The sequence below is a fragment of the Solanum lycopersicum genome, chromosome 11, assembly GCF_036512215.1.
Source record: "Solanum lycopersicum chromosome 11, SLM_r2.1".
Lineage (NCBI taxonomy): Eukaryota > Viridiplantae > Streptophyta > Magnoliopsida > Solanales > Solanaceae > Solanum > Solanum lycopersicum.
Genome location: NC_090810.1, coordinates 59,551,448 through 59,573,634, shown reverse-complemented (window position 1 = coordinate 59,573,634; position 22,187 = coordinate 59,551,448). Strand labels below are relative to the sequence as shown.

Genomic DNA, 22,187 nt, shown 5'->3' with positions numbered 1-22,187 from the left:
TCGACAAACAACAAAACAATGTATTTCTATCTACTAACCAAGATTCTATCTTAATAATTCATATCTTTCACAATTTCTTATCAAAGAACATTTCGTCAATAAGTTAAAACAATATCCTTTTAAATAATCTTTCTTTCACTAATTTTCCCTATTACACCTCCACACTGAATCATCCGTGTATCTCTTCGTCATAACGCAATAACAATAAATAAAGTTGATCGTCTAATTCGGTCTTTTCATCGATAGAAACAGTAGGTATATAACGCATGCAGCTAGTAGGCGATATATATACCCCTCAACTTTATCATTTAGAGTTAATATATCCCTTATTATAAAAGAAACTTACCTATACCCTTACAATTATACAAATAACCTACACATATCTTTATCGTAACAAAAAAAGCTCACATATATCTTTCATCTATAACAAAGAATATATATTAACGATATATCAGACTTTTTTCCCTTTTGCGATTATTGTCATACACGATTTCCAATATATGTTCATACTTTAATTTGTTAACTTTGTAGATTCTTTTAATTACCAATCACATTTTTTTTTGAAAAAAAAACACAAAAGGGTAAAATCGTCAAATAACATATATATACATCATTCGCCAGCCCAACTTTTGTCTCACGTATAATACACAAAAAAATACGGTTTCCATTTTTTTCTTCACCTTTTCTTCTTCTTCTCCACAGACAAAATTGAAAAAAACCAGAAAAAAAATCCTCTTTTTACTCACAGAAACGAAGTAACAGTTCATCTCTGATACCCCATTGAAGTAATTTCTTTGGGGGTCAGAGTTATTTTTCTTTTTTTGGACCTTTTTTGGTTCTGTTTCTGTAAACGGTGTGTTTAAATTTGCAGGAATTTGTTGTGTGGCAACTGGGAAGTGATAGCGGAACTTGGGTTTTTAAGGGATTTGGAGAGGTGGGTCATCGGTATTTTTGACTGAAAATGGGTGTTTCACAGGCTGATCATAGTAGAATGGAAGGGTGGTTATATCTTATTCGTTCAAATAGGTTTGGACTTCAGTATTCACGAAAGCGGTACTTTATTCTTCAGGATCAGTTTCTTAAGAGCTATAAATCTGTACCAGTTCCTGAAAATGAGGTATAATTGTTATATGGGTGTTCATATATTTGAGTATTTTGTTAAATGGTGGTGTTGGATCAGTGAAATTGGTTAAACTATTTTGTTAAGTGTTTGATGGTAATTTGTTTGTTGAATGATTTGATTAAGAACAACTTCTGATCCATATTTGCACTTTGATTTTCCATTTTTAGTTGATTGTGTTGTTTCTTAAGCTTATACTGACGAGATTTGCAGTTTATATGAGTTGCATGTTGTGGAAAATTGGAGATTATATTTCAGTTATTTAGAAACGGTGAAGTCGTCTCTATGGTGATCTATTAGTCACAAGTTTGAGCAGTAGAAGCAGCCATTAATGTTTGTGTTGGGATAGGCTGTCTATATCACACCTTGGACTATGCCAAAACGGGATGCTTTGTGCACGGGCTTCCCTTGCTGTCTGAACCCAAAAGATATAGTTTATTACTTTATTTGTTTTTATTCTCAAAGGATTTGCTAGAAGTTGGATGAGGTTTGTATAGTAAAGGATGTTTGCAAACTAACTCAAAACATCCTGATGCTAAGTTCTCATTGCCTCTGCACTATTTCTTGTGACTTGAGATTTTGGCCTCTATATCCTCATTCCACATGTATATAGAAATTTTAATATACATGATATTTCATTATCTTCAATTTCACCTTAGTTTTTATTTTGATTACAAAAATCATATCATTGTATCTGTCCCTAATTTTCTGTCGATTTTGGTCAAAGTACCCAAAATCTGTTGTCCATGCCCACACCCACGTCGTGTTGATACAAATGCGTCACTGAAGGTGAAGAGTCCGAGCAACTTATCTCTCATGTTTGGAGCCCAAATGTCTGGTTACTATGTTTGATTCTCTAGAGAATAATCCTGGATTGCTTAACCCATGTGCTGAAGATACCTCGGACTCACTACTTATCCAAAAAAAAGATATTTAGGACTCAAGTCTCAACTGTGCACATAGATCTTGATCAGGAAGTGTATCCCTTTACTAGTCATCAGTGTACTCTTGGGGGAGTCAAGTGTTTTGCACTTCACAAGTTGATCAGCACCTGACTGGTTATTGATTGGAAGATATCTGGAAGTTTGTGTGAATTGGTTGAGTATTAAACTAATATTCAGTAATTTGTTGTGTCTCTGTAACTAGTTGTATCATAAGTGGTAGGTTCTGATTCATGTGCATTTTATTGGATATTAAAGGGTTTTGAGGTCCTTAAGTGGGAGATATGTCTGTTTATGAAGTTCTTCTGCCTTTCACTTCTTGGAATTACACATTTGCCATGTTACCTGTAGTAATTGCAATGTGTTGTGTGACTCTTTTGTTAGGATCCTATTAGAAGTGCAGTTGTTGATTCCTGCATTCGTGTAACAGACAATGGCAGAGAGAGCATTCAAAGAAAAGTATGATCTTAGTCCCAGTTTCACTTCATGGCGGAGACTATGTTTGCTCTCGCTGTATTATTCTGATTAAATGCACTTGTCTCTTTACTGAGACTTTCTGCTGAAACTTGCTCCTATAATTTTCCAGGTCTTTTTCATTTTCACACTTTATAACACCTCAAATCATAATGATCAGCTGAAGGTACGGAAATCATCCCCCTCCATTTAGTTTTTGTTTTTTCTGGGCAACAGGTGAATAAATGAAATCTATGAATGACAGTTAGGAGCAAGCAGTCCCGAGGAAGCTGCAAGGTGGATCCAGGCAGTTCAGGAAGCAGCTTTAAAGGTACATACTGGTCAATATCAGCTGTTTTGTTGTTCCTCGTTGGTAACTCACAATAATGAGTAAATTTAGGTAGACGTGAACAGAGGAAAGGAAGTTGATTTTTCAAGCAGTGGTTCGCAGTCTTTGAGGTACATTTAGTTGGTATTACCCTTTTTCTTTGCTCAGGATATAACATATAAGTAATTCGGTGCTTTTCATTTTATGTGGCGGTGTTTGACCGAACATGAAGTTCAAGAAAGAAAGAAAGACTTTCGGCACATAAGAAAAGTACCTTAAACATGACACGACATATTTATGGCTATAAATCATTGGAATTTTTAAAGCTAAATAGTTTCTATAAATAGAAAGGTGTCATTTTTCTTGGAACAAACAAAAAAGGGAAGAGTTTAATATCATGGAACATACGAGTATTGAGTTACTTCGAGTACAGTGTCAGTTTCTTTTCTCACTGTGCCAAATGGTTCCAATTAATTATTACCTTTCTAAAAAATGTTTCCAATTAAGCTCCATGACAAGACTTGATTACCATTATTAAATTTTCCAATTTTGTTTTGCACACAGGTTAAATTGTTCCAACAAGTCTAATCGTCTGAATTCAATTGATTGGACTGTCTGTTCATCCTCAGTTACAGATGCTATGACATCTGATGTTGTTGCACCCTCACCTTGGACAATCTTTGGTTGTGAGAATGGTATGTTTTGATTTTATAGTTGTGTTTTGAGACGGCTGCAATTACATTTGTAATTCCTACTTCATAGACCAATTCACATCTGCTTAGGAAATTTTGGAACTATTTAATGTGGATTGTGGATTGATGAGGTATATTCTGCAATTTAGTTTTCTTCTTGAGGGTCTCAGTTTATAGTTTCTTTTAACTATATGTTCAAGTCATGCTCTATTAGCCTTAATTCAATTTTAGTTTTTGGCGAATAAAAACATAATTGTCTTTGTATTGGCATCCTTGAATGGTTTGTTTGTATTTTATATTATGTTGTTTCTTTGATAGTCAAGTGGTCTATTTCCTCTCCTTCTATAATTCTTTGTGCCAATTGTCTTGAATCGCTTGTGCATGCAGGTCTTAGGCTCTTCAAGGAAGCTAAAGATAGGGAATCTCTTGGAAAGGTAAGTGATGTTCTCCAGCTCCTATGGCAGTAAATATATGCATCTAATGCTGCAGAACTTGTTCTATGTTTTGCAGTGGGATGATCACCCTGCGATAATGGCTGTTGGCGTAGTTGATGGAACTTCTGAGGCCATTTTCCAGACACTCATGTCACTTGGTTCTTCAAGATCAGAGTAAGTTACAAAGTCCATGTCAGTTTTTCTATAATGAAGACTTCATTGCTAGTAGGTTTTTTTAATCTGTTGGCAGAAATATAATTAAAACTTGACCAAAGCAATCTCAGAAAACGTGTGTTTAAGAAAATAGACACATTTTTAACCAGTTACCATGTCGTTCTGCACTTTGAATGGTTCTTCCCCATGGCTGTTAAGTCAGGATTCAATTTGAGTAGAAAAATGAATTGTTTTCCATAGTGTGTTCATCCAGGATCCAACTTTAGAACTGTAATCTGAGTTTTGTGATCATACAAATTAAGAATTGCATGGCAGCATGGCAATAATGTTTGCCCAAAGTATAAAGTGCACTCGGGTAAAATTCTTAAGAATGAATACCAAACTTCGGATGATTCAAGTTATCTGAAGCAATTTATTGACTGTCAAAATTTAAAATTTGTTGTTTGTATTGATACAAATATAAATTTAACACCAAGTAAACAAGAAAGTGAATCAAGAAATAGAAGTTTTCCGCTTCACCTTAACTGGTATAAGCCTTGAAGTGAACATGCTTTCTTTATAAGCAATACTAGTGAAACATCTCTCCTATTCTGTATATAACTACACTTCTTTAGAATATCTAATGGTGTACCTCGTTATTCTCCTGGAACGGGAGGTACTTTCCCTTCCCTTTTTGATATTTCAGTGGCTAGTTTATGGACACATGTGTCCCATGCAAGAATGTTTGGATTATTTTGGTAAAAATGCAGAAGCTGTATGTTATTTTTTTAATCTTGGATGTTCCTTTAGTAGCTTTGAAACCATGGGTTTCTTTTCAAACCTTTCACATTTTCTCTCCACTTCCGCCAATTTTGTTGTAATCCATTAAGTTTTCTTAACTGTGAGCCACATGGTTGAATAGCTAAACCGTAGGAGTGTAAACAATTAAAACTAATTATACGATAAGTTAGAAATAAAAGGTAAAAGATCATGCACGAGAGATCTGTGTGTATTTTAGTATATAATATTTTTTTCTATAGCCATTTATTTATCGCGACTCTGTCTTACTTTTGAGTAATTGAATAAAGGAATATAGTAGAAGATAAGATAATTTCAAGTACCTGAAAGATCCATCTTAAACGACTCTACACATAGAACAAATAAATGAATTATTCTTTTCAAATTAATTTTCGGCCTACTCGGTATATGAACTTCTTTTTCTTGTAGTTTCTCCCTCCCTTTTCCACTTTGTTTGTTTTCTATATCCTAATTACTCCCCACATTATGTCTATAGTTTGCAGTTAATCTTCTCAGAAGTTTATTGAAAATTCCTTAATTCAATATCACACACATATGGAGCTTTCATTTCATTTCGAGATTCCATTTTATGCTAAGAGATTGAAGTATGAGGAAAAGGGATTTAGTTTTGGAATTATGAACTTGATTATGAAACCGCCACATATAAGCTAGGTAAACACGAAAGTCCCTTTTTTCTTTTACCTTCAACTTTTTTTTTTTTTGATAACCGTGGTGTTTGGGCCAACTCACGCGCACCTCGACTAATTCCACCTCCCACCAGGTCCACCAAGGCTAGAACAAATAGGAAGGGATCACCTAGGGCATTGTCTTTGCTGGATTTGAACCTGAGACCTCATGGTGCTCAGCCTACTTCATTGGCTACTAGGCTAAAGCCTTGGGTGCAAAAGAACTCATGGCCTTTAATTAATTTTTTTGCTTTTTCATAGATCCAATCGCGTGTTGATGCTTATATTATGGGCTTGTGTAAGATCAGGGCCTCCAAGGCAAAGTAAGGTGTTAACCACGAGATCTTTTAGTAGTATTATCGTTTGTAGAACTAGTGGACTGGAGATATTCTTTAAATATTAAGATCAGAGAAATATATAATCATTGTGTGACTTTTTGCATGGGCACCTTAAATTATAAAGCTTTCCATTCTGCTCTCTACTTAATATGGATCATATAAGCTTAGAGGTCAAGTAGATTGCACAACGTATACTATCCCAAAAAGAAAATCTTATAGCCAGTTTAGATGGCCTTTATACAGAGAACTTCACTAGAAATAGCCTTTTAAAAATGTATAATCTACAAGTTCTTTAAACTGCAGTGATGTACTTTTCATCTTGTTGATTCCTCTTATATTAGGAGTAAAAGATAAAGTACTTTGTTCACAGATGGGATTTCTGTTTCTACAAGGGCAGTGTGATTGAACATCTTGATGGTCACACTGATATAGTTCATAAGCTTCTAAATCAGGACTGGCTACCTTGGTATGTATGGTCATATTTCAACTCTGGAAAAGTTTGTTGTTCCTGCGCTAGAGTTATAACTGACATAAGACTTTGCAGGGGTATGACAAGAAGAGATCTTCTTTTGCAGCGTTATTGGAGAAGGGAGGATGACGGGACTTACGGTACCAACTCTTTTGAGGATTGGTCTATAGCTACTTCTTAGGAAGCTTGATCAACTATAACCAATTGTTTCTTTCTTGCAGTTATTCTGTACCATTCAGTGTTTCACCAGAAGTGTGCACCTCAAAAGGGCTACGTTCGTGCTTGCCTTAAAAGTAATGTACGCCTACAAAATAGAGTTATTATAAGCACAGGGTTTTTTTGTTATCACTGTTATGAACCCAATGTTTATTTGGATCAGGAATGAACTACAAATTAGAAATTACCTATATGCTTAGATGCCAGACTTCCTTGCATATTATGCATGTCGAATTGTTGACATAGATTTGTCGTTACACTGAACCAGCCATATGCTTCTACTGCCATTTTATTCCCAAGACTACTGTAACAGTTCTTCATATTTTGGATATTCCCTGCCTTTCAATTGGGAACTATTACAAATTGACATTTCCTAAATCCTTGCAGGTGGAGGATATGTTATATCACCAGTTAATCAAGGGAAGGGGTCAGTAGTCAAGCATATGCTTGCTATCGACTGGAAATTCTGGAAATCATATGTACGAACATCTGCAGCCAGATCTATAACAATACGCATGCTTGGGAGACTTGCTGGTGTGCTTTCTGTGTGATTTCTTGTTCTGTCAAATTCATCAGTTGATTCATCCTAAATTTGCATTTCATGACCATTTATCGGACACAATTAGACTATCTTCTACTGCATTTGCAGCTTTGCGGGAGCTTTTCAGTGCAAAAATAGGAAATTACTTGCCCTCTGATGTCTCAGGGGAGCTGATCAAAAGCAAAAGATTGTGTCAAGTTGAAGAAGAAATTAAACTTGAGGTGCAAACCCGGTTGGAAAATGGACAGAGTGTGGCGGATCTGGAGGAAGAAGTAGTTAAAACACCTTCAAGCTTGATGGGTTTAAATGATGCGGCAGATGAGTTCTTTGATGTCTCTGAGCCACTGGATTATGACCAAACAGAAAATGACTGGTCTTCTGATTTTGGACTAGAGACATACTCTCAGGTATTACCTGTCTAAACCATAAGCTTAGGGTATTGCTGTATAAACAGGCAGCATCCTACAAAATCAGGAGTCTGCACGGGACATGACTTCCATTTTGAAGTCATGTTTGTCGATTGCCTTCTAGTATTGAATGAATACAGTTTTAGTGATTCTCTACCTAACTTAGAGCTTCATGTTTGTTTCTGTGTTCTAACAATAAGAGTCTTTAACCTGGTCTGGAGTATATAGACTGAACTTAGAATATATAAAATATCTCAGGAAGTTCCAGATCTTAGTTCCTAATGATGCTAATACATCTTCACTTTTTAAACACCTACCCAAAAGAGTTATATTTTTCTACCGTACTCTCTCTGTGGTTTGTGTCTGTTTGACCAGACATGGAGTTTAAGAAAGAAATATGAACATTTATGTGGCTATAGAATCATGTCATTAAGGGTCACTGGAGTCTGGAAGTTTAAAGTTGAACTTGTTTCCAAATATCTAAAGATGTCATTCTTTTTGGGACAAACTAAAAAGGGAAGTTTGTCAAATAAAATAGGACAGAGGGAGTATATTTTCATCAAAACCTAAATCCTCTGATTTTTTTTCTTTCCATCGTCTGGTTGCAGATCCTTACTTTATGGATATGTTTCTTTCTATTTCCTTATGCGTATGCTGGTTTTTGACTATACAGGATGCACGTCATCCCAAATTGTCAACTGCTGCAGTTATCGTGAAGAGACTGCATGATCTTGCAGGCATGTTTGATGTTTGTTGCTATGTTAGAGAACTTGACTAAAATCTGCATGTTAAAGTTCTAAGGACATAAGATTTGTCTTAATGCTGCAGTTCAGAAGAAGGGTTATGTAGATCTGCATGAAATGGTAAAGGAAGATGCATCATTTTGCCACTACGGATCCACTCTACCAAAAGATTCAACTTGTAATTTGCCTTGCAGTTGGACTGAAACAGATCCTTCTACTTTTCTTATTCGTGGAGAGACCTACCTAGATGATCGTAAGAAGGTGAACTCTCGTCGTTGGTTCAGCTTTCATGCTTCGCTTATTATAAACATGTTCGAATTCAATTTTTGAGGTGTCACATAATTGATTGATCTTGGAATTTTGGAATGGTTCCCTTTTTCTATTGACATCTACTGTTTGGTTTTCCTGCTGATTAAAGATTAAGATCTGAGTTTTACTTTCTAATCATCACATGGTAACTTCATGCAAAACAATTCTATACCACAAGTCACAGCCAAAAGTTAGTCAATCTGCATTAAAGGAAACATCATTACTTGTAATCATTTTCTTGCTCTTGAATCACGTGCAAATTGGATTAACGGTAGAGAAACTCTAGGTAGAGATCTTGAAAATCCTGTATGTTTCTTGGCTAGGTGTCTGTCTGCTATTCTGGATAGCATGTGGGATTACTGATGTTCTCGTCTTATTAATCAAAAGATTTTTAAGTATGCTTCTGTACTTCAGAATCTTTGATACTTTCTTGTGTTATTATGCCATTTAATCATTATGTCTCTCTTATGCAGATCAAGGCTAAAGGCACCTTGATGCAAATGGTGGGCGCGGATTGGTTGAAGTCTGACAAACGAGAAGATGATCTTGGTGGTCGACCTGGGGGAATTGTTCAGGTTTCTTTTGTTATTCAATGAAAATACAGTGCTCATATTGTTTAATGCCTATGAGCCTGCTGCTCACTATCTTTTCTCTGCAGAAATATGCAGCAAAGGGGGGTCCGGAATTCTTCTTCATTGTGAACATTCAGGTATGCAATCTCTGTTTCCTTAATATACTTTGATTTCCTGTAAAGCTGCCACCAAAATGCTTCATTTTGATGGTTTGTCACTTGTATTCAGGTCCCAGGTTTAACAACATATACTCTCGCTCTCTACTATATGATGGATACCCCTTTAGAGGATTCACCTTTGCTGGAGAGTTTTGTCAAAGGAGATGATGCTTATAGAAACTCAAGGTTCAAGCTCATACCATACATATCCAAGGTTCGGTTTTGCTAATTGGAAGTGGACAAAATTACTTGCCATATAAGGTTTAGCATATTTTTTCTGTGAGTTGATTAGTCCATTTAGCAAAATGTTATGACACATCAATATTCATGTAGCATGTGCACTGGTCCATATTATTGCACTTCTCTTCTGTTCCTTCTCATATTTTAGCAAAAGCTTAAGTCTTTTTTTGGGTTTCTTAGCAGACAGGTTTTCAGAAAGACGTTAAAAAATAAACCAACATTATGTTACCCACTAAGTCTTTGTTTTAAGAAAATGATAGGCAACTTTGAAAGAAACAGAAACCCGTTTAAAGGGTTCTTATTTATCGAGGGAACTCTTTAAGCAAGCAAATTTAAAAGCCCCTCTACTCCTCTAAAAAGCTACACTTTCAGTTTCTCAAGGGGCTCAAATTGAGCAAATTTACGACTAGATCCCCAATTGATTAATTTGTTTTCTGCGAATGTAACTATACCTAGAAACAACAGTAAAGAATATTAACAATGGTAAATCTTTTAATTTCAAGGGTATATCTATATAACAAAGGATTATGGTCAAAGAAATCCTTTTCGAGCCTAGAGAAATGCAGAAAGGTTGTCTAGATAGACACAAGGATGCTGCATGCTTAGGTTATTATTCAGAAACCCATGTATCTTTGGGTCTTGCTTTCCATACCACATGCAGAAGATTGTAACGTGTTATGGTAGTTATTCACATTTTGGTTGTACGGTGTTCTTTTGTTAGCATTTCTGTTGGTGCTTTGAACATGTCATCCATTTCTGTCTCAGCTGTTGGGATACTTTGAAATATTAGATCATTTAAAGTGTAGTGGTTGTATTTACTTGAGATTCACTTTTCAGGGATCATGGATAGTCAAGCAGAGTGTTGGGAAGAAAGCTTGTCTTATTGGTCAAGCGCTAGAAATTAATTATTTTCGTGGAAAGAACTACATAGAGGTATAATACATGAGTATTTTGGCACTAATCGATGCATAGCGTTGTTCTAATTTTAGTAACTGATGCTTACTGCAGTTAAACATTCAACAGTTTTAAGGATTTCTGAAAATTACCACTTTGGTAATGTTGAATAGTTTGTCTCTTGGTAGAAAACAGTATCTTATATCTTGTTAACTATCTTGAGAAGTATAAGTGTAACCTGAATCTAATATTGATATAAATCACTATGTGATCCTGAAGAGTTATGCTCTAATTTCAGCTTGGTATCGATATTGGCTCATCTACTGTGGCAAGGGGTGTTGTCAGCCTTGTTGTTGGTTACCTAAACAATCTAGTCATTGAGATGGCCTTTCTTGTCCAGGTAAAACTCCATATCCTTATTCTCCATCTAGATGGACAGTTTAACTCGCAATCTGCATTCTATGTATGAACTTTGTGATGATCATTTTGTCAATATGAATTTTACTAAAGCACAGTGACTATCTTTCTCCACAGGCCAACACACCCGAAGAACTCCCTGAATATCTTCTAGGTACCTGCCGTCTTAACCACCTGGACGTTTCTAAAGCCGTACAAGTGAAGCCTTGATCTTTGTATAATCTCAGTTTATTTTCTAAACATTCTAGTGTATTTTAGGTTAGTCCATATGCTTACAGGAATGTAGGGTTATTTGCACAGGAAACATGAAACATTAAACTGCAAAAACTTTTGTAAAGTGACTAGTGAATGTCCAATTCTTTGATTCAATCAAAAGCCAACACCAGTAGAGTGCTGCATTCAGTGTTTATCTTTACAGTCAACAAAACTATACCTTGAGTAACTGGAAAGTTGCTGGCGTACGTCCTGAAGGTCACAGGTTCGACCTCTTGCAGGAATACACAGTAAAACTACATACAATAAACACTTGTGCTCTGGTCCTTCCTCGAACCCCGTGCATACCTGGAGCTTAGTGCACCGAGCTTCCGAGCTTCCTTTTTGATATAGTAAAAAAAAAGTGTGATGTTTGTAGTTATTGTGTGGAATCATGCTTTTCTTTTTCAAATGCAATGTTTTCTCTTTTGAAAGGAAACAAATGGGGGTGTTGGGGAAATGAGATGCATGCATGTGATCTCAAAGGAGAAAGGTTCAAGAGCAGTTAACTATTAAATTGGTAAAGGATGATGACTCTGACCCTAGGGAAACTGTTCATGTGGGGATGTTGGCCCTTTAATAACCGAGGATTTGTCGGAAACAGTTTCTCTATCTCTATCGGAATTTAGTGCATCTATCATTTTCAGATCTCATCTGTGGGATTACGGGGTAAGAGTATCATGAAATTTCAATGCACATGTGAAACTTGTGCTATAGTTTTACTTGTGAAATTTCAAATTCTTGACTATTTTTAGATTACTATACTGTCCGACTAGTTTGTAGATATTTAAATTACTTTCAATTATTTGTTGCTTTTTAAAATTTCAAATATATCGTTAATCATATTAACATGAAAAAGAATTATAATTTATAGTATTTGTTAATGAATATGTAAAAGTTAAAGTTTTATAAATGAGAAAAGAAAAAGAAAAGAACAAATTAAAGTTTTTATACATCCAGCTTGTAAGTGAAGTAGTAGTATTACTTTTCGATTTTTTTTCAAATATTAGTAAGCTTTATTTAATGGAAAATAATAAATAATTCTAAAAGCACAAGCGGTGGACCAACCCATTATTCATTGAACTGAAAAAATAAAATAAAATAGGAGTAATTGATGAAAATGTAATTTAAAAAATACTACATTAATTATTTGAATACTAAACTTAAAAAAAATGGTTAATTTCTGTATATAAATTTGAGAAGTTGATTGATTCCTCAATACCTTCTTTGTTTGAGTTTGTTGAGCGTTTTGTAGGTTATTATATAATGGAAAAATTTAACTCGTATGTACGATAAAGTACAAACAAAAATTATAAAGTATAATGTTACGAATAAATTGGGAAAGATGATGTGTATGCGATCGTTATATCTATTGTTAAGTTAAAGAAATTATTTCTGAAAGACATAGAAATGCAATTAAAATAAATAATTAGAGAAAACAATAACAATAAAAAAAATTATACTACCATATTAAAGACAAATAATAACATAAGCACGAATTTTATTTTCGAATAATCTCTATGATACGAAATTTAATTTTAATAGAAACTTCAATACGTGATTTAAAAGGAAAAAAGTGTCATTAATTGAATTTCTCTTTAAAGCCGTATTGGAAATAAATGGGCTTTTACGTTATAGTATAAGAATTTTCTAATTGTACTAAAATTACTTCTTTTTTTTTTTGAAAAAAATAAAAATAAAACTTCAGTTACATAATAAATGTTTTCTTTTTAGACTTTAATTTTTTTCCTTTTTAAATAAAGAATAGCTTCACACTGATTATCGGCGAAACAGTGTTTCGAATTTTCCGGGCAAAAAAAATCTCTCGAGTGATTGGATTCCGGATACTTCTCCGATCGGAGAGGTTTGCCGGCGGTGGTGAAGTGGACCCCACCATTTGCCCGATAAGTGGAGGAAGTTTTGTCTTTGTCGATTCTCGACACAGTTTTTTGTGCAAATTTATGAGCACGAGATCTCGAAATTCTCATAACAGGTTAGCACCAATTTTCCTCAATTCGTTTTCTTTCATGCATTTTTTTGTGTGTGAGTGGATTCAGCTTGTTGGATTTTAAAAGTAATTAACATCCGAAATTTTTTTTTCAAGTTTTTGGGTTGGTGTTTTCATAGGTGGGTGAGTGGGTGTTAAGTTTTGATGATTTTTAAGTTAGAAATGCTAAATTGTGAATGTTCAAAGTTTTGGGTTGGTGAGAAATGCTAGTTTTAAGTTTTGGGTTGATGTTTTTATAGCTGGGTGGGTGCTAAATTTTGATGATTTTTCAAGGTTACAAATGCTACGTTTGACTTTGTGTTTTGGACTGATGTTTCCATAGCTGGGTGGGTGTTAAATTTTGATAATTTTATGGTTAACAAATACAAAATTTTGAATTTGTAAGTTCTGGATTGGTGTTTACATAGCTGAGTGGGTGTCAAATTTTGATGATATTATGGTTAGAAATGCTAAATCTTGGATTGTTGAGTTTTTTTTTTTTTTTGTGTGTATATATATATATATTATGTATATGTCCTTTGAATTCAGCTAGCTGAATGTTAAAGAACTCGCCTACCCTCCTTTTATTGTTGATTTTGCACTTGGGTGGTGTTAAAATTTGGACTAGTGCTCACTTATCATGGTGAAAAGTGCTGAAGTTTGAATCTTTTACTTTGGTTCCTGAATATTATGAGTGTGTGTTATGCATATGCCCTTTGAATTCAGCTAGCTGAATGTTAAGGAAGAGCACGCCATGGAATTTGTACTTGGTGGGTGTTAAATTTAGAGTAATGTGTGTTTATCATGGTTCAAAGTGATGAAGTTTGAATCTTTTACTTTGATTTTTGAACAATTCTGAGTGTGTGTATAGTTTCAAAAAATAAAAATAAAAAAATTCTGAGTGTGTGTGTAATATATGTTGTGTATAACTGTATATGCCCTTTGAATTCAACTAGCTAGTGGATTTTTGTATTTGGGGTTAACATTTGGATTGATGTCCATTTGTCATGGTTAAAAGTGCTGAAGTTTGAACCTTTCACTTTATTGTGAATATTATGTGTGTGCACTTCATTGGAGGATTCTGATTGTAAAAGTTTTTCTTATCCGTTTCAGTTTGATTTCTGGGATAGATTGATGGTGGGAATGAGGCAAAAAGTTCATATTTTTGATGTTTTTGTGATCCTGGTGTTTCTGCTCTCAGGTATGTCTCTTAATTGATTGATTACTTTTTGCGCTTAACCTTATGATTTTGGTTTTATGTCATGAAGAAATGTATGTTTTTTTCACTATCTACTTGTTTAACATTATACCTATATGTTTATTTCTAGTAGTATAGCATGTACCTTTTACGTCCTGAAGAAATGTTATTTTGACCTTGGAGTAGGGTAAAGTTAAGTTCTTAAGGCCTTTCTGTGATGCCAATTTTTTTTTCTTCTGATAAAAAAGTTGTATATTTCATGATGTAGATGTTTTAAATGTTGTCGCTATGAGGATATTAAAAAAAAATCTTTGCTTGTGTTTTTTGTTTGTGAAATTTTGCTAGTGAAGCATTATGCATACAATTCATATTAAGTTCATACAAATTTGCTCATAAGCTTGTCTTGGATCTCATTTTAGGGGAATGCCAATTTAAATTTATCTGCAAATTGATAATGCTATTTGATGTCCAGTTTCTACCATAACAAAGGCTACTGAGGGAAAAGATGGCTTCAAGTGGTGTGAACGCATTGTCAAGCAGTGGGCGTCTTCTTCACTCGATTTGGAAGTCAAAAATGACAAACATGTCTTGCAGAACTTGCTCTTTTTTCTTCATGTCCCCAGGACTGGAGGGCGAACATATTTTCATTGGTAAAAATGGTTTCCCTCTATAAATTCCTTTCCCTTTGACTGAGTTAAGGAAAAACCGTTTCTATGAATCAAATTGTAATATAATTTGTATATTAGCTAATGGTTATATTGTCGTGTTTGTGCAGTTTTCTGAAAAAGCTTTATGCCAGTTCTTTGGAGTGTCCACGTTCGTATGATAAGTTAAGGATTGATCCAAGGTAATATATTTCTTCATACTTTATGCATTAAATTGTTTTGGAAATTTGGAAATATTGGACATTACCATTTTCAAAGTTGTTAGATGTTCTTTTAAAAGCTATAAGTAGGCTCTTTCTGGAAACGAACGTTTAATAGTGATGGAGCATCACCAAAGCAAACTTATAGCTTATGCTGAAATGAGAAAATGCATTGGTATTCCAGTGGATCCTTTGATAACGAATATTGATGTTGCTATCTTAGAAAAAAAAAGTAAACTCCTCTGATGATAAGGTCGCTTCTATCCATTTGATTATTGTTGTACTCCTGTTTGTGTATTTTGGAAATAGAGTCGGTGGGTGGATTAGAAAAATCGAAGTGCTTAGCTTTACTGAGAGGAAATAAATGGTATGCCAAATTTTAATACAGATTTTATAAGGTCTTTTTGTTTAAAAAAATCCAAGCTAGAAGCTATTATATCAATCATTTTGTATTGTGCAGGAGCACTAAATCGCTCTGCTTTTACTTCACCTAGTTTTCCTATGGTAAAATATTGTAACAGAGAAACAATTCTGATTAGCACAATTTATTCCATCTATTTCTCTGCTTCCTCTTATCCTTTTACCTTTATTATTTCAGGAATTTTATTAATTGTTGTTATCAATTCTACTACTGTTTGGTGGTGCAGAAAACCAAAATGCCGCTTGTTGGTTACTCATGACGACTACAGCATGATGAACAAACTTCACAAGGATGAAACTTCTGTGGTGACAATACTTAGGAATCCAATTGACCGTGTTTTTAGTGCCTACGAGTTTTCCGTGGAGGTAGCAGCCAGGTTCCTGGTGCACCCTAACTTGACATCTGCCACCAAAATGTCTGGACGGCTGCGTTCAAAAAATACAATAAGCACTCTAGATATCTGGCCGTGGAAGTATTTGGTCCCTTGGATGAGAGAAGATCTATTCGCTCGAGTATGTCTCTTGAAAAGCATTTGTCAATTCATCATCTTGTCCTGTGAGCTTTACTATCTATGTTTACCTCTATAGTAAAAACCTTATTCAACTAAATATAACAATTTGAAAAGCATAATTGTCTTATCTAGTTTCGCTTCCTCTTCCTCCAAATGTATTTAGATGCTGTCAATGGCAATGCGTATCAGATGGTGCCTTGCTAGCCCACATTGTCGAGGAGGTTCCTTTACTGATCATTTCGTTGCTTCTTTACCATCGGAAGAATAAATTATCATTGTTTTGTTTTCAAGCTTGTTCCACAGTGTAGTCTGTACTTTGTATCAGCCATTCATGAGGCAGTAATATTTGCGGATGTCCTGTTTCTCAGACATTTTATCATACTTCGCCTTGGCGGTTTATTTAGATGCTTCTTAGTTGCATTTATTTGTTGCTAAATGAAGTACCATATGCTTGTGCTAGTAATTGTAGATAATTCCTCTTCCTAGGGTACACCAACTGGTCCAAAACACATAACCTTGTCTATCTATTTGTGATTGATAATGGTGTCTAATCAGTAGAGGAATTGAGATGATTAGTGGAAGTATTCTTATCCAGTTATCCTGCTAGCACTGTCAAAGGTATCAACTTTAGAGAATTTGTATTAAAATAACCAAAAAGAGTGTTAGCTTTAGAGAATTTATAATAAAATCAATTAGCACAATAGGAACTATATCTCAACGAAATATCAGGATGCAGAACCTTTTTTTTATTTACAAAATACAAATAGAAATGATCACTAATCTTTTAGTGGGTTTGCCCATTTTTATGTGGAGGAGGGGAGGCAGGGGCAGCAAGGTGGAGGGAACTTTTGTCATGCATATTTCTGTAGCATTGTGAATTTATCTTGCATAATCATTAATATGTTGCATATCCTCTGAACTGTAGAGGGAAGCAAGAGAAAAAAATGGTCATTCTGTTGTTATAAGCACTAATCCATATGATACGAAGGAGATGGTGATGCCTCTACACGAGTATATCAACAATCCCATTGCTCGGGATATCATTCACAACGGAGCCACATTTCAGGTATTGCCTGGTTTTAAATTTACAATATGAAACCTTTCATCCTCCTTCTTCTGCATATATTTTTTAGAGTTGTACAAGAGCTTAAATTAGGGATCCAACACGGAACTTATGGGGAAGGTCGTGAACGCCGAACGACATGCTTATGTTGGTATTTTACTCTAAATTTCTGGTTGTTCTTCTGCTTAATTGGTTAATTGTTGTTAACTGGTTACTGGAACTGTGGTTGGATTCTTTTTCATTTCATTTTTTCAGAAGACATTGGCAAACTGAAATGAAATCGCAAATTGATTTCAACTTTGAATATCTTGACCAGTCTCAGGTACTGCATTGTGGGCTAGATGCTGTATCATGAAACAGTCTCTTGCTGTAAAAATTTAATATTTTGGAGGAAGCCTCTGGCCTCCTCTTATCCATCCTCCAACTCAAATAGCATCGCCTACCATTAGACATCGACATTTTAAGCTTTTCAGCTACTCTGGCATATGTGTCAACTTTCTTCAAGGTCAACCCCACACTATCAGATTGAGTTAAAACTATCTACTATCAGATTGAGTTAAAACTATCTTTTTTTATGAGAATGACTTAACGACCTAACCAAACCGATTATTAGGCTTCTTATACTAAATTCATAGGTTCTTATATAAATTTTTAATTGTATGTCTGTATGAATAAATTTATACATGAAAAATATATTTCGCCTTGAGCTTGGGTATGGGAACGGAAACAAGCCAACAGGTAATTAACATCCAAAGTTCAACTCTGAAACCTGTTATGCTACTCATATTGAAGCTAAAATTAGTTTTAGCATCTCGAGTAGTAACTAGTAGGCTACAAGGTATTAGATATATTGCCTCTCATATGATTTAAATTTCTCTTACTGAATGCTTAATTTTTGTAGACTCAGTTCTTGAATCACATCTTGTTTGATTTCTTCTTGCTCATGTGCTCAAAATATTGTCTTTGCTTAACTTTATTTTCCATTACTGTAAATTTTGGGATAAATCTCTTATTCTTGTCGTCTTTCATGATTTCTTGATTCACCTCCTTCTAAACTCCAAAATATCTAAAGAGTTTTTGTCAAAGTCAGATAGAAGTAGGCATGGTATCGTGTTCTAACTTCTACCGCATAACTTTTACATGACATTTTTTATAAGCAAATACCAAAAATTAACCGAACCGTACCAATGTCGAAGATAAACTGAGATGATGGGGTGGTTTCAAAAGGCCTAATCTTGGTTATGTAAAATAAAATAACTGAAACTGGTATGGTGTAAATTTTACGAAATAACTACCTAAACCATACCATTGACACCCCTAATAACAACCCCTCCCACCACACTGGGGGTCCCTTCTCCCTAACCAAAGGAAATACTCTTGAAGTTGTTTTATCTTGCTGATAGTGTCTAATTTATAGGTCGCAGGACTTACGAACAACTCTTATCTGACAGAGGCACATGACGTCCGTCACTGTGTACTGAAGTACCAGTCTCTTGGAGATTATGTGCTTAAGGTTGCAAAGGTAATTAACCCACTCTAAATTAAGTTTGAGACTGAGTAATATACTCTGCTATATCCACTTCTTGATGATGGTCGGAATTATGGTAGATATCTATAAATTTTTGCAGAAGAGGTTGGACAATATGTTGTATGTTGGACTCACAGAGAACCACAAAGAATCAGCCACCATGTTTGCAAATGTAGTCGGTACTCAGGCAATTTCACAGTTCACTGGATCAACCTCACATGAAGATCATACTGCTAAGAACAGCTCTGGTTAGTTTAGAAGCTATGTAATTTAACTGAATTGATGCCTTGGCTAGAAATATACCCCTTTCTCTTCTAACGGCAGCATATAAAAGCCGATGGATGAGTATCAATTTGAACAAGTCAAGCAGTGACTCTGCTATGCACTTTTTTTCTATATTTGTTTCTTCTTTAGGTGGCGGGGTACTGAAGCTTCCACCTTACGAGAGGCCGATCTTGGTGGTCCCACTTTTTAAAAAATAATTGTTCTTCATCGAAAATCCAGTATTAATCATAACTAGAAGTTGAGTTTTAGGAATGTTTCAAAAGCTGAGTTCATAGAAATGTTCCAATGATTGATTTTTCACGAATGATACATTTTCTGCTAGAATTTCGCGTTGTTCAAGTTGGAGTTTTGGACACATAGTTGTAGTTTTGACGGTTACATTATCTGGTTTTGCACAGAACAGGGCTCTTCACTGCTAGAATCTGATTTTGATACAACTTATCACCATGTAAGCTGTCTGTCTCTCTTGATATGTGATCATTACTTGCTCTTTTTGCTTTAAGCGCCTGTTCGGAAATCAATTAAGCTGTCATCTTAATCCTTCATTTTGCCCAAACTTCAGAGCAATAGCTCATACCAAAAGCCCAATCAAATCTCATCAGCTGAGCAAGGTGAAGCAACAAAGAAAAATGTAAGACCATTGCTATGAAGTCCAAGACGATGTGTTTCTGTTCTAACTGCAACATATGAGAACTTCCTGATTTTAACTTTTCTACCACCACAACAGATGACTGCAGGAAAACTCATGGATGTATACGAGAGCTGCATTTCGAACTTAAGGAAGACCCAGTCTGAAAGGCGTGTAAATTCTCTAAAGAAAATTGATCCAGCAAATTTTACAAAGGAGGTAATGTAGCCAAACTGTGTTCTGTTTTTCGATCTCTTGCAATTTTCATTTTCCTGGACAAGCATTGGTGAACTTTAAGAATGAATTCAAGTATATTGTTTTTGGCCACTTATCATCTTAGTTTCAAATTTGATAGGGACGCCGTCAGGTGTCTGAAGCCCTTCTTCAGGAGATCACATCATTAAACCACCTCGACGTGGAGCTTTATAAATATGCCCAGACGATCTTTGCAAATCAACACAAACGCATGTTACTGTATAAGGCTGTCAAGGTAAGTGCCCACGATACCCAGTTAGTTTTTACTATAGTCCATGCCCTTGATTCTGAATGGAATAAATAAATAACTAAGGAGGACCTAGAAGTTCTGCTTATAATTAATATCATGTGCTTGTTATATTAGTAATCTGTTTTGCATGTTACTCAGATTTCATTGCATTAGCTTGTTTTTTTTTTTTTTTGATAATGTGCATTAGCTTGTTATAATACAAGTATAATTCACGAAGGGCAGTTGCAACAGAAAAATTATCTCCTTGTGACCAATAAGTGGTGGGTGAGCAGTGGAATCAGCCAGGGTTGCTTGTGTCTGCGTAGGCTGCTTACATCACACCCCCTCAGAGTATGGCCCTTCCCCAGGCCAGAGTGAACGCAGCACCGTGCATCCCTTCTTTTTTTGACAATTATTATTCACGCTGCAAATATCCTGATGAGATAGAGATGGTCCAAGGACTTCATTAATGTGTCTCATTATCAGTTGCTGTGGTGTTTCACAGAATAATTATTCATTCCTCCAATTGGCAATAATCATTTCGACTTAATCATGAATCTTGATAGAGAAATTTTTTGTGAACGCTTATCCATCAATGAAGGTCCTCTGTGCTCTCATGTATTTCAAACATATGCATTCATACACGTTCACTACATAGCCCTAGTGCTTGTTAACATCTCATCCTAAGTAATAATACCTAAGACATAGTTTTCAATGAGAACATTCTATTTGACAACTGGTTTTTGTTACTTTTGCAGAACCAGTTGGACAGTGACTTTGACGATTCATATCGTGCGTTTTCTTGGGAAGCCATTTGTATTGCTGTTTCTGTGGTGTTTGTGGCTCTATTTGCTGTCCTGTTTGTAACTGCAAAAAGAAGAACATCAAAACTTAAGTTATGATATCTCACCAACATAAATGACCCATAAAAAGATAGAGAAATTGAATAGAAAGATTGAAAATGAAAAAAATTAACTCAGGTAGCATGTAAGATTGCTCAAGCCTCATTAGTGGAGGTAAACTACACTCACATGCAATTTTGTGGGTAAAAGCAAAAGCTTAATGTAAAATTTTATGTTTTTTTTTTTTTTATATCAGTTTCAGTTCTCTTCTTTTGTTCAGCTGGTTCCTAGTAGTATATATATCCTTTTTTTAATAGCGAGTCGAGTCGATGGTATATCAAAAACCGTCTCTCTACCTTCAAAAGTATAGGTTAAGGTTACTCTTTCTATACCCCATTTGTAAAATTATATTGGATATGCGGTTTGTTCCAAGCAAAGGCTCAATGAAGAGTCCCAAAGAGAAGCAAATAATATTTTATATTTTGCAGATATGTTTAATTGAAAATCAAACTACTATACTTGCTAGCAGCGCCAACGCTTGAGGGTTTATCGGAGACAATCTCCTTCCTGTCCAAAGTAGGGTAAGGTTTACATACTTTTTGTCCTTTTACGGGGTATAGAATAGTTTAATACAAAACGAATTGAAAAAATCGAAAGGTAGGATAAGATTTACGTATACTTTATTTTTTTTACAAAGAATAGAATAGTGAAAAAAAATAAAATAAAAGAGGCCAGCTTATAGTAATAGTACAATTTAAGCACCTAGGTTCAGTAGTCAATTAAGAATGTTAAAAATCACAAGGTTAAGATATTTTGTATAATTAATCGAGCAGCTTAACTTGATTTTAAAAATCTTTTCTTTTTCTCTTTATATATTTTTTTTCGAAATAAAATATTAAGTATGTTAAAAATCAAAAGGTTAAAAGTACAAGAAAATTTATATAATATGTCTTGGAATAAAAGAAAAGGGAATTATCTCATCCCTTAGTTTCTACTTCTCCTTTTTAATAAAGTTGACTAAACCAATCATTATTCTAAATTTTGGTAAAACCTAGGGCAAGATATTTGGTATAAAAATATATTTTAAATTTTCAAAATATTTTTTTTATCAAAATCTTTTTTTGTTTGGCCAAGATAATAAAATTTACAATTTATTTTTAATCAATATCTTTAATTTCTATCAATTGTAACAATATCAGCCACAAATAACATGT

At 34.7% G+C, this 22,187-nt stretch overlaps 2 protein-coding genes across 3 annotated transcripts; both read left to right on the top strand.

Moving 5' to 3' along the window:
• The first annotated feature begins 631 nt into the window (after window positions 1–631).
• On the top strand, window positions 632–11,318 carry LOC101261581 (protein ENHANCED DISEASE RESISTANCE 2-like). The gene is made up of 21 exons (XM_004251096.5): window positions 632–1,117; window positions 2,446–2,520; window positions 2,648–2,701; window positions 2,780–2,845; window positions 2,915–2,973; window positions 3,407–3,537; window positions 3,922–3,968; window positions 4,045–4,142; window positions 6,314–6,409; window positions 6,488–6,552; window positions 6,634–6,705; window positions 7,016–7,162; window positions 7,278–7,576; window positions 8,250–8,313; window positions 8,405–8,580; window positions 9,102–9,203; window positions 9,287–9,337; window positions 9,429–9,572; window positions 10,436–10,531; window positions 10,791–10,892; window positions 11,027–11,318. Exons 1-21 carry the CDS (start codon window positions 962–964, stop codon window positions 11,117–11,119), a joined length of 2,193 nt encoding a protein of 730 aa, XP_004251144.2. The 5' UTR covers window positions 632–961; the 3' UTR covers window positions 11,120–11,318.
• Window positions 10,321–21,252, top strand: LOC101261094 (protein-tyrosine sulfotransferase). 2 transcript variants are annotated; one of them, XM_069291607.1, is made up of 14 exons: window positions 10,321–10,356; window positions 12,870–13,154; window positions 14,262–14,349; window positions 14,819–14,996; window positions 15,122–15,193; window positions 15,859–16,144; window positions 17,069–17,209; window positions 18,624–18,728; window positions 18,835–18,982; window positions 19,418–19,467; window positions 19,582–19,650; window positions 19,747–19,866; window positions 20,003–20,137; window positions 20,890–21,252. In XM_069291607.1, the coding sequence occupies exons 3-14, from the start codon at window positions 14,283–14,285 to the stop codon at window positions 21,031–21,033; spliced, it is 1,515 nt and encodes a 504-aa protein (XP_069147708.1). In that variant the 5' UTR covers window positions 10,321–10,356; window positions 12,870–13,154; window positions 14,262–14,282; the 3' UTR covers window positions 21,034–21,252. The 2 variants fall into 2 exon arrangements, with proteins under 2 accessions (XP_069147708.1, XP_004251143.1); XM_004251095.5 differs by lacking the exon at window positions 10,321–10,356 and having other exon boundaries at window positions 12,791–13,154.
• The last annotated feature ends 935 nt before the right edge of the window (window positions 21,253–22,187 follow it).